We start from the raw sequence: 12778 nt of genomic DNA on the forward strand, positions 1-12778 counted from the left end.
AGACCTGATTCCGACCTTGACTTGTATGTATGTTTGTTTATGAGCAGGATGTCGATGTAGGAGGCCTCTCCTATACCATTAACGGATTAAAGAAATACACAGAGTATAGTTTCCGAGTGGTCGCTTACAATAAACACGGTCCCGGAGTCTCTACCCAAGATGTTGTTGTACGAACCCTGTCAGACGGTAAGCTGCTGTATTTCATTTTTTTTTCAGGAATCATGCGGTTATTTCTTTTAAGTGGATTCTTAATCAGAAAGACTTTTAAGCTTTTGTTCAGCGCTGCCCTGTTTCATTAATAATCTGGTTGCTGCATATGTCTGTGCATGCCGAAAGCTCCCCTTGAGGCTTTCTGAATTGAATGCAGAGAAATTACCATACCTGCAAAAGTATCTGCTGTTCTAATAATGAAACAACAGCGTCCTTAATTTCAACATCAGCAGTGCATTTCATGGGTTATTGTCTCTACAAAGTATTAAGAGTAGACAGTAACAAGATTATATTGAACCCAACAACTCCAAATTATTTTTTAGCTTCTATAATATTTTTACATATGAGCAGATTTTAGTCTTTGGAATATTTTTATTTTACTTGAGAGTAGTTGGATGTGAAAATGTATTTTAGTTTGGACTCCAGCATAAATATTATTAAATCAATTGTATATAAATACTGAAAGCAGAAAGTGGTAACAGCATTTTCTATAAGCCTGATAAAAGGATAATGTGAGCAAATATGGATATACGAACAATTGTAGAATGACCAGAGTTAACATTAACTTCTATTTTTAATATAAAAGTTGAAATGTAGATAAGAACAGTCAGACCAAAAATCCTGGAATCCTGTCTCCACGAGTGACCAAAAGCAAATGTAACCAGAAGCAGGATGCTTTTAAAAATAGAGACAGAGGGTAACAAAATTGTATTAAAGATGCGAGTGTGTAGTTCCTAGTATCTGACTGGCTTTTTTGGCTCATTCTAATCACTGAGGTGACATTTTGGGGTAATGTGGTCTTGCTTCTCAGTGGTAATCATCTGCTCAGAGGCATCATTTTGTGTGTGGAGTTAGGACCATTTTTTCCACCTGTGTAACTTTACCTGGAGTTTCATGTGCCACCTTAACATCCAAGCACTAAATCTCCTGAGGTCTTTCTGCAGTTCTTTGCAGTCAGATCTTGTCTGCACTATCCAGCAATGCACTGATCCATCCCCTTTTCATCACTTCTGTGTTGAGTAAGGGCCTCGGCAGATACCACTGCGAAACTCCACTGGTCATCTCCCACCACATAGGCTCCTATCTTCTCTTTCCTTTCTTTTAACAGTTATTTATTCAGGAGAGAACTTCCCTCCTATCCCATGGTTGCTTATGATCTTGGGAGAACTCCTCCAAAGGGAGGTCCTTGAGGATCTCCCTTTAAAAAAGTGACATAATCTCTTTGCAAATATGTCATGTTTCTCTGTGTATTTATAAATTCCATGCTTTATTATAGCTTCAGCTTATTTGTCCAGTATAGATGTCTGGCTTATTACCTAAAGTTTCCAGTGTGTTCTCCCACAGAACTCCTTTTAAAAATTGGCATCAAGTTTACCATCTCCCAATCCTTGGGTATCAAGATACCTTTAAGTGAGAAGTTATACCCTACCACTAGTACTGCAGCTGTTTCATTCCCAAGGTCCCTTAGAACTCTTGAGTTAATATCGTCCAATCCTGGCAACATGCTAGTCTCCATTATGTCTGACTCTTCCATAGTCTCTTCTGTTGACATTTCTGTTTGAGAGCTCCTGTAAATCCCTTGTAAGGGATGTCATGGAAGCCTCTTCTCTTCCTTCCAGGCAGTTCAAATGCAAAGAAGTTAGTTTGGATGACCTTATCTTTTTCTTCTTCTGTCCTACCCTGATCATCTACTAACTCTGCATATTCTCTGAAGGGCTTCTTGCCCCTTATTTGTTGAAGAAGAATTTATTATTAGTTTGGATGCCATTTGCAAGTTGTTCCCTAAATTCTTTTTGGCCTGAGTTAGGTTTCTACGTTTAACCTGGAGGAATTTATTTTCTACATATGTCAGGCCTTTAGCTTTCTGAAGGACATTGTGTTGTTTCTAACAGTTATATGACTCTGCTGCTTAACCGTGCTGTTCTGCTTCTGCAATTTCTCAGATCTTTTTGGATGAGTCTCCATCTGGTGTTTTCTTAATTGTGGTGTCTATAAGCAATCTCCATGCCTCCTGCAAGGATTTTGTTCTTAGCTGCTACCTTTAGCTTCTTTTCAACAACCTTCCTTGTTTTTATGTAGGTTTTTGTTCTTAATCTACGTACATTATGGTGGTCTTGCAGAATAGCTCTTCAGGTATAACATTTTGAACTAGGGCTTACGTGCTGCTCGTTGCCAAGGATTGCTTCTTTTCTTGTGGTCTTCTTGATCTTTAGGCAGTAATCGTTTATCACAATTAGAAGTGTAATCTCTGCCTTGCACCCTGATGAAGGCCATTTGCCTTACTATCTTGTCCTTACGGTCTCTCTGAACGCCAGCAGTGTGTCATGATCCTCCTAATTGCATGGCTGCATAACATTTGGTGAGTCTTTTCACCACTGGAGTGCTGCAGCAAGGGTTTCCTGGGTCTCAGGTTCTCTTACGTGGCCTTTCTGTCTAATGGACTTTAAACGTCATGATCAGCAAGCTGCTACAGCTAACTACAGAATTAACAGATAGGAAAGATTTAAGAGCAGGAACTGTCATGATATAAAAACCATGGCTAGAATTTTAAATGTGGATTCCCAGAATCAAGCATCTAAATGAAAGTCTTGATTTTGAGAAGTACTGAACGTGGTCTCTCTTGCTAGAGTTAATGGGAAATGTGATGCTTAGTATCTTTAAATATCAGGCTTTTTTTATTTAGGTACCAGTGGTAAGTAAGGAGCTGAATAAAATGCAAATTCATTCCTTGTGCTGAAAATAGGTAAACCTCCTACTCTATGTCATAAAGTACTCCTGGTAGAATTTTGTATTTACTCTATACGGTGTCTTAAACCAGAATGATTTGTGCTTTCACAGTGGAATGATATCAGAGAGTAGTTGTACATGGAAATATAGTATTTGACGTAGTATATGGAAATTCTTGAGTTGTAATTCCTTTAATGTTTCTAGTCCCCAGTGCTCCACCACAGAATCTAACCCTGGAGGTGCGCAATTCCAAGGTAAGATGCGGAGAACTTGCTGTTGCTGATGGCTAAATGAAGGGTTGATGGGTCTTAGATCAGCCTATATTGAGAGCTGCTCTGGGTCTTTTTTCTGCCATGCTGCTTTCCAGTTATTTGTATATGAGTTACCCAACAGGAGAATATCTGAATGTGGGGCTTGAAACGTGAGAAACTGCTGTGGGTTGTGCATAACTGAATGCAATGGAGACAGCGACAGTGCACCAGAGAGTTCAGCATGGAGGCTAATTACGAAAGAAAGCAAGGTTTAATCAGGCACAAAAGCCTGAAGCACCAGAGCATGAATATGTTCCTGTTGATTAACTGCTGTTTACAGTATGTGTGCATACATATGCATGTTTATAGTGTCCTGGGCCACTTTAAAAGAGAAAATGACATACTTAATCATTATGACTTTAGTGATTATGATTGGAGATTTTCCAGACCCTCTTTCAAACCTCTCCTTTTACTAACTACGATTAAAGAAAAACCCAAAACAAAAAAAAAATTCGAAAAACCCTTCAGGCACACAAACTACAGCTCAGATAACTTTTGTACCCCTTAAAGGAAGTACCAGTTCTTAAAGATGTGTCCTTAAGTAAACCATATATTAAGATAACACGAAGGAAATGAAATGGAAAGCCAAGAGGCTGTTTGTGAAATGAAATCAGAAGGTCTCGTGGGATTGAAGCGCTTTGAGATGAACTTTTACTGGCATGTGTATGGCCTGTTTTTTTTACTTTTTACAGAAGCCTCCATTTTTCATATATGAAAATGCAATGATTTCTATATGCAGGCTTTACTGTCTTGCTTTTCATGAAGTATTAGCACTAGAATAGTTTCTATGGCTGTGTGGGAAGCAATGACTTTGCAATTACCTTCTGTCTTCCACAGAGCATCATGCTACAGTGGCAGCCTCCGCCTCCAGGAACACACAGTGGACAAATCACCGGATACAAAATTCGCTACCGTAAAGTGTCCCGTAAGAGCGATGTAACGGAGAGCATTGGTGGGACACAGCTTTTTCAGCTAATTGAAGGTAAGCTAAAATTTGCAAGCATTTGTTGTCAGAAACACTTAAAATGAGTGGCTGTATGTTCTGAGGTAGTTTGGGTTGGCTAGTGGAGACTGAAGTCTAGTGACCTGTTTCCTAGCCCTGATTTTGCCATTGGTTTGCAAAGTGGATTGGACAAGTCCTTTTAAAACCTTTGCTATATAAAGGCGTAGGGGTTACGTGGAGGAGCTGGTCCTGAACTCCTTCTGTCTGCCCGAACCCTAGAAACAGAAGTGTGGAGAAGCGTGCTAAAGAAACCAGTTTGGCTGGATGGTCTGCAGACCTGTCTGCATGTGGACATGATCTAGAACTAGAACTGCTTGGAGCAGGAGTTGCGTTGTACCTGTAACCAGAGTATGTTTTTGCCGGCAGCACAGCCTGTTTAAGAAGTTCTACGTATCAAATTTTTGAGTGCATTTTCATGTTGCTTTAGTTATTGCTTGTATGCTCTTGTATACCATAAACTAACTCTTGACACATTTTGGTCACTCGTTGGCGATGCTATACACCTGTGCTTAGTTACAGGTGTGAGTGGTTCTGAACTTAAAACTAATTAATAGCCTGAAAAGTAAAGTCTGGCTGCCGAGGCTGCAAACGATACCTCACGGTGTCCTCCAGTGACCTACCGGGAGGCTCTGCGTAGTGTCGCAACCCCGGGTGTCTCCGGTCACAGCTTAGCTGTTGCACCATAATTGGTGTCAGCTTCCTTGACAGAGCTGCACTGAAAGTCATGCTGATTTGCATTCCTGACCTCAGGTTATGCTCAGATTTGAGGTGAAAGGACATTACTGTCAGTTTATACTTGTAGTGGAACTAAGTATTTTAATTAGGAAGTGGGATTCCCGTACTCACAGCTGGAGTTCCTGGTTTGATATCTTGGCTCCTCTTTGTCTGTTAGGTCTCGAACGCGGTACAGAGTACAGCTTCCGCGTAGCTGCCTTGACTGTTAACGGCACCGGACCGGCGACTGACTGGATATCGGCAGAAACATTTGAGAGTGATCTAGATGGTAAGGTTGTAAGCGAGAACATATCTGTGACACTAAAGGCGTCAGAATTCACAGGCAGGGTACAATAAAGTTTGATTGCCTTCTTAAAGACAAACATGATTTTGCTCAATTGTTTTTGCTGTGTTCTAATTATATGAAGTGTTTTATTTATGTTTAGGTGAAGTTAATGTCTATTTTAACATAAAATTCTTGCTAAGTCCATAAAGTGGCTATAAATTAAGTCCTCCTCCTTTACTTTCTAGTGCTGTATATTAGCAGTACATTTTTTTTCTGGCAAGAAATACCCAATTATGAATGACAACATCAGTGACTCAATATTTATATAATAATATATAATAAGATTTATATAATAATAATGGCTCGATTTTTATATTGTAATAAAATTCATCCTGTTAATCATACGGGTGTTTGCATGCTACAAAATGGAGGTAGGAGGATTGTTTCCCTTGAGGGAAGTAAAATCATGGTTATGTGTTTATGTAGTACCTAACGTATGCTAATGTGTAACCATCGAAGTATACCTCAAAGAGTTTAGACTAGTGACTTGCTATTCAAAGATAAGATGCAGTGATAAACTAGGCATAGTTCTGTTGACCACAGCATGGATTATGAGTGCCTGCACTGTGGTTGCGGAGTTGGGAGTCTAAGTGTAATCTGTGTTGAACGTAAGAGAGGTGCCATAGTAAAGAAAGAAACAGTGGAAAGTGTGGCTGATGCCCATATATACTTGCAATCTTACCACTGTATTTCATTAGTACCACACTTTGTTAAAATATTTTTTCTGCACTTTTTTCTTTCTTATGTTTTCCTTCTAAAGGAAAGAATAAAGAGACGAGGACATTTGACCGACAGTTGTTGTTGTTTTGCCACCTTAGAGAAAAGGAGACTGATATTTTCAATGCTAGTAGACCAGTGTAGACCATACCTTCTTCCATCAAAAATTAAGTCTTCACCAAAGCCATAGGTTCATGATACATGCTATACAGAACCTTGTTAACATCTTGTTTTTCCAATGTAGAGGTTAACAAATAAAGTAGAAAATATTCTGTGAAAAAATGTGACTTTTGATAGTTGGTCGAATGGCAACCTGACTCTTACAGAAGAATTCAAATGAGGGAATCTGCGGGCTTCTCCCAGAATCTGTCTAAAAGCAATTCGAAATTGAGGAAGAAGAATGCCATTTTTAAAAGTATCGCTGCATTATTCTGTGGCAGATCTTTTTGGATCTGCCTACATGTATATGGTGGTTCTGGGAAGACTGTACCTATTTCAGAAAACCATTTGATCAGTTTTGTTGCACCCAACTTACCTTACACTTAGCTTTTTGCAGGCCAGTCCCCCTTTGCTATGTTAGAGTAGCTTGAGGGTCCTTCTAGCTTAATTAATGCCACAAGATGCCACTAAAGTCTCTCAGGTCCATGTGATTTGAGATTTAGTTATGCTGGCAGCTGGGAGACAGAATTATAAGAGAGTCCCAACACGTGCTCCACGCTATTGGAAGATTGCTTCAGTAGCCCACTGATTAAACCCCTTGAGAGCCCATCTTTCATCTTTGCATTATGCGCAAGTTGATGCTCAACTTCATATATGCCCTCTTATTTCTTACTGTCCTTCGCTTAACTATGCACAAAACCCAATGTTAACAGTAGAGTTCACTTTTGTAAGCTATTTGAAGTTTACTTTTTGAAGTTGAGATTGCTTGCATCTGTGGGTCTGTCTTCTTCTAACTGGCGATGACACAGTCTTGGAGCTTTGAAAGGCCACTAGTTCCCCAAGCTGAAGTAGAATTCTGTAAATGGGCAGCACTTACTAAAGGTGACAAAAACGTGCTCGCCTTTTGAATGAGAGTTAACAGTTCTTTGCGAGAGGAGGGCGTCAGGATTAAATTTAAACAGGGAGGGAGGAAGGAGCGTAAAAGAACCCTTTCGTTCTGTGTCGGTTCTGTAATTTTAGTCATTTTCAGATTGGAATATTACAGTCATTACAGGAAATCTAACTTCCTTTATACATATGCATATCCTTCACAATGTATAACATAATGAAAATTCCCAATTAAGACAGTGTAATATGGTATTCATATCGGTATATATACATGTGTGAGATGCTTCTGCATATGCACCCTGGAAAGGAGATCTATATTTTTTGCTTTTCTTTCTTTGAAAGGCCATACGGATAATTTTAATACCATGCAATGTATTTACAGCTAATCTTTAATTACTTGGGTTCAATATACATGTAAGGCCTGATTACTATTTATTCTGTGGCTGCTTTTTGAATTTAAATAGCATATAATTCACTTTATAGGGTCCTCAGTGTAAATGGGAGTCAGACCAATACAATTTTGTGTTAGTTTGTAATTCTGTAGAGTTGGTACAAGTCCTGCCATGAATGCAAAAGTTGTTAAACAGTTGTCCAGAATTTATCCCCAAACACACTGACTTTTGTGCAGTTAAAACTTCATCTCCTATATTGCAATTCTGTAGCTTTTCTTTATTTAACAGTTGTGAACTTCAAGTGATCAGCTGTGTGAGCTGGAGACCACAAGCTCTTTGGGCTGGTGGGCCAATGGCATTATTATGATCCAAATAATGCTGTTGTGGTGGTTCATTAAATGCTTTTTGATGAATGCAGCATGTTTCTTTAAAAGGTAATCCCTGCAGGAAGCAGAACTCTCTGAGCTGATTTTATTTTACTGTGGGGAACTCAACTTAGTATTATATAGAATATTCAATATCTGTCAACGTACGGCTCATGCCAGTGGTCTGACAGAGCTACTTACTTGATTTTCAAGAAGTTGAACGTAGGTAGGGACATCAGGATGTACAGCTGCTCTTTTAGATTGCTTTTAAGTTCTACTTAGCAGTGGGAAAAAATCCTTTTAATAAAAATATTAGGGGATTACAGTTGCATACTGTGGAAGTCCTTCTGTTTTTAAGGATTCACTGATCCAATAGGATCGTGATTAGATTTGTGTTGCTTTTTTGGGGTGGGGGAGTGTGAGCATTTGCTATGGAGTCTGGGTATTTTTTGCTCCTGTGGTTATGGCCATGTAGTCCCTGCATATATTTTATGAATTATTTAAGAGAGATTCAAGGATTTAAACAGTGACAAGTAAGGTGGGATGTGTACAACAAATCACAACACACCTTTGTAGTAAATGCAATATCCAGTTTATTGACAATTGTTAGAGCTTTGGAATATTTTATTTAATCTGATAGTGAGCTCAGAAACCTTTCTTTCATCATCAGTATGTTTTCAAGGTAATTATTTTAATGCCCACAAGCAAGTAATATGACAGAACTGAAAGTAGATTGCTTTGTGGATGGGAGGGAAGTGATAAATTTAAAGCATATTTTGAAAAATTACAAATGGGAAGGAACATGCACAAAAGCTAAAAATCAAAGAAGTCTGCCTTGAAGCAGATCTGATACTTTTCTTCAGTACGGCTGCCCTTTCTTTTAAAACTAGTATCTATTGCAATATATCATTATACAAAACCCCGTTAATTTTCTTCTGCTTATTAGAGGTCTTTACTTTCTCTTGTATGATGAAGATCGCTCCTTCGGAGCATTCTCATTTTAATACAAAGTGCTACATTTGACCTTCCTAGCTTCTTCTTGTAATTACCTTTATTTAAGAGAAATCCTTTCAATTCATCATTTTTCTTTAACAGAAACCCGTGTTCCTGAGGTCCCAAGTTCCTTACATGTCCGCCCCCTTGTCACCAGTATTGTAGTAAGCTGGACTCCGCCTGAAAACCAGAACATTGTGGTAAGAGGATATGCCATAGGGTACGGCATTGGCAGCCCCCACGCGCAGACCATCAAGGTGGACTACAAACAGAGATATTACACCATTGAGAACTTAGGTAAGGCGAATGAATTAACATCAATGTCTAAATTTTGTCTCTCATTTATGTTACTGCTTTTTAGTTATGGTGTTATAAATAAATACAACTACAATCATGTCTCTTAAGAGGATTTTTTTCATTGTGAAGATGCTATACTGAGACTCCAAACTGTTGTTAAATTTAAAATAAACTCACTTTTCTGTTGATAGAGGAACAGGCAGGGAAAGGAAAAAAAAACAGAGTCCTTGAAGCTTAGTGCATTTTGATTTGATGCTTTCACTTCAGTTCACTTTCAGTTGAAATACCCCAAATAACTAAGACTAAATGTGAATTAAGAGTGGTCTCTGTACATGATTTCTTTTAGCGTGAATGAAGCAGAGAATGTGCAGAAGCAAAAAAGAGTTTGCACTAAAAATACATGTGAATTTTTCTTCCTTCAGACCCCAGCTCCCACTACGTCATAACTCTGAAAGCATTTAACAACGTTGGTGAAGGAATCCCTCTGTACGAGAGCGCGGTGACCAGGCCTCACTCAGGTAAAGGCGAGGGCTGGCTTTTAAGTTCTGCACAGCTGAAAATCATTAACGTGTATTCTGCACAGCAGTAGAAAATGTGATGATATGTAATGTAAGAGTGTTGTTTTTCAGTGTCATCAAGTGCTCTCCATTTATTTAACTGATTGGCCTTACTGTTTCAGTGATTACCTTGCATGGTTCCTCCATTTATTAAGCCACCTAAAATTGATTTTATTGTTAAATTACAAATTTTACCCTTCAACAGCGCACAGGTGTTCCTATTCAAAAAGTTATTCTGACTTTAGCGCAAATTGTAGGAGTGCAGTTCTAAAGGCAGTGAAGTTATTTTGCTTTTTTTTTTATGCCAGTATAGATTTTGTCTTTCTTACTGAGATTTTGAATTATTATGCCTGTATTTGCTGTGTCTAATTCTCAGTCTGCAGTCACTACATTAAACAAGGCCCGGGGTTAATTTTTTTCATCTTGTAATACATTAATAAAAAACTTGATGTTATCTTAGACTTTAAGCAGAGAAATTCCTTCACGAGTGAGCTACTGCTGTTCTCTGGCTCATCGTGCTACCTGGTACACTGGTGACGTTATTTAGTACTTCAGAGGTGGTTGTTCAGATTTTAACACTTCTGTATGTCTTAATCTTCTGAAGAAGGAATCAGTGGACATTTTGAGGCAAATAAAGTCAAAGTTAAAATCACTATATTATCCTGGAATTATGTTGGGTTTCTTAGGTCATGACTGAACACTAATATGAGTAGGTGGCAAACTTTATGGCATATGTATATCGCCATTGCCTTAAGAAGGGAACACAGTGCAAGAGTGATTTTATTAACCAGTCTTATGTCACCTATTAACTCTGACTTTTCTCTCTTTTTCTCCATTTCTCACCTTTCATTTCATTGTATTACCCTGCATTTCCCCTTTTTTGTTTTTGTTTACATTAAAATGCCACCTTCTCCCTTTTTAATTATAATACACTACTTTTTACCCATCAATTCCCTAGACACTTCCGAAGTTGATTTGTTTGTTATTAATGCTCCATACACTCCAGTGCCAGATCCGTCTCCCATGATGCCACCGGTGGGAGTTCAGGCTTCCATCCTGAGTCATGACACCATCAGGATCACTTGGGCAGACAACTCTCTGCCAAAGAACCAGAAGATCACAGATGCTCGCTACTACACAGTTCGCTGGAAAACCAATATTCCTGCAAATACAAAGTACAAGGTATTGGAGTTTCAACAACATTAATGCAGCTGGAGTATTTGAATGAGAAGTTTCATAGTCAAATCAGGGTGAAGTGGAAGTTGAGAGTGAGGACAGTTGCTTAGAAAGCAGTGTAGGCTTGTATCATGTCAGTAGTGTTCGGTTAAATCATCCCTTCAAAAGTTCCTGTAGATTTGGTGGAAGCAGATGTTTTTGTGGTCTCTGTGTATGTGCGCGAGGGAGGCTGAGATGGGGTGTTGTGTGTGAGCGAAGGGAAGAGCGGACTCGTGGAAGCAGGGGAGGAAGACACTTTCAGGATAACTTTCCTCTGTGGACACAGGGCCTGATTTCAGCCTTGCTGGTTTACCCTACCGTGATCTTTGTATGACAGATGTGGGCTTCCCTGGAGAGGAGCCAGCGGTGTGTTAATGTGGTCTGTGTTACTAGTGGCTTCCCTCCAGTTAGCAGAGGAATCTGAATTTGTGGGGTGAGTCACACACACCCTCGACCTGGAAAATATTTACCCTTATGGTTTTAGGTCATTTTCCTTTTTTACAAGCTTTTCTGTTCACACCAAGTTGATGGTGAAACTTTCCTTCAGGTAGTGAATGGGTGCAAAATATATAACAACACCTTTGTGATATCCTCGGCTTCCTAGATTTTCATCTACTGTTTTGAATTGGAGGCTAGATTTGGGGGTAGGTTTTTTCATTTGGATTTTTTTTTTGGTTGGTTGGATTTTTTACTGTTAACGGTTACCTGGAGAGCTCAAAAATGCTGACTGTAAATTTTACATTTGAAATGAGACTCAAAGGAAATGGTTGTTAAAATACCCAGCTAGTGGAGCTCCCTTTATGATCTTACAGAGCAATCTTGTTACAAACCAGATTTTTTTTTATCGAAATGAAAAGATATATGTATGTATGTTCTTCCTCTAAAGGCAGGTTATTTATGAACCCGCATTCCTGAGTCATGTGCAGAGGATGTCTCAGGATTGATTTATATAATGCTGCAAGTTCATTAGCTGAGAGCTTAAGCAAAACACCCTCCGTGGTAAATGAAATACTCCCCCAGTTCTCGGTGCTGGTGGCCAGCGGTCGACAAGTTTTACTGTGGACCAAAAATAATATGTAATGATGGAGTACGGTTCAAAACCACTCATTGTAAAAAACATTTGCCTGAAAGGGCATAAGCATGAAAACATTTGCTCTAATATGCATTTTAACCCATGGTGCCTGGAGAGCTCTCATCCTGCCTATCCTTGTTTCAGTCATGAATTCTGCACTACTCTATCGAACAACTGCAATTACTAATTTTAAGGAAGGCAAACCTCTTTTCAACAGTGCCGTTCAATAAGCTGAGGTATTTCAGTCCGTTAAAGCTGGTAACTTTATTAAGTATGGGCTAGTGTGTTGTTCGTCCTGTCCATCTCCAGCAGCTTTGCTCTTTAGCACGCATTTCGAGGCTGTTCACCCGGTGGCATCAGAGCTTCTCCGTTACACGAACTAGCACAGAGAAATTTTATCTTCCTGTTCATTCCCTGATATCCAAAGCTGCATCTGTTCAGCTGGGTGTTGTTGCATCCCTCGCTGTCTTCAGTAAACTGGATGTTGATACAGTTCCTTCAAAATGTTCTATATTCGGTCCCACTTCCTATGCTGACATTTGTGCAACATTTGGTTAAAGAAAAGGCTGCGTGCTTCAAATACAGGTTCAGAGGGTCTACCCTAAGGAGCCTTATTTTCTGAAATTTATAAAGAAGATGTGTCAGTCCGGAGCGTATAAACATAGGAACAGATGTGATACAGTTCCTGAAGCTAAAATAGTCCACTGTGCTTTGGACCGTGTAGTTTCACTAATGTGGATCAGAAAACATTTTTCAAAGACCTTTATTGGTGGAGCAGAGTTTTCCGGCTCACAGCCTACCTGTAATTTATT

General features: G+C 39.2%; 1 protein-coding gene across 1 annotated transcript in view; it reads left to right on the forward strand.

Annotated features, from left to right (window-relative positions):
* The window catches only part of NEO1 (neogenin 1), a 146277-nt gene that overhangs the window by 105928 nt on the left and 27571 nt on the right, over window positions 1–12778 (forward strand). Inside the window, exons 10-16 of the mRNA XM_026068317.1 lie at window positions 48–186; window positions 3142–3191; window positions 4086–4230; window positions 5144–5254; window positions 8928–9122; window positions 9545–9640; window positions 10638–10861. Coding sequence (XP_025924102.1) covers window positions 48–186; window positions 3142–3191; window positions 4086–4230; window positions 5144–5254; window positions 8928–9122; window positions 9545–9640; window positions 10638–10861 — 960 coding nt within the window. The remainder of the gene's footprint in view (window positions 1–47; window positions 187–3141; window positions 3192–4085; window positions 4231–5143; window positions 5255–8927; window positions 9123–9544; window positions 9641–10637; window positions 10862–12778) is intronic.

The sequence above is a fragment of the Apteryx rowi genome, unplaced genomic scaffold (assembly GCF_003343035.1).
Source record: "Apteryx rowi isolate R43461 unplaced genomic scaffold, aptRow1 scaffold_27, whole genome shotgun sequence".
Taxonomy (NCBI): domain Eukaryota; kingdom Metazoa; phylum Chordata; class Aves; order Apterygiformes; family Apterygidae; genus Apteryx; species Apteryx rowi.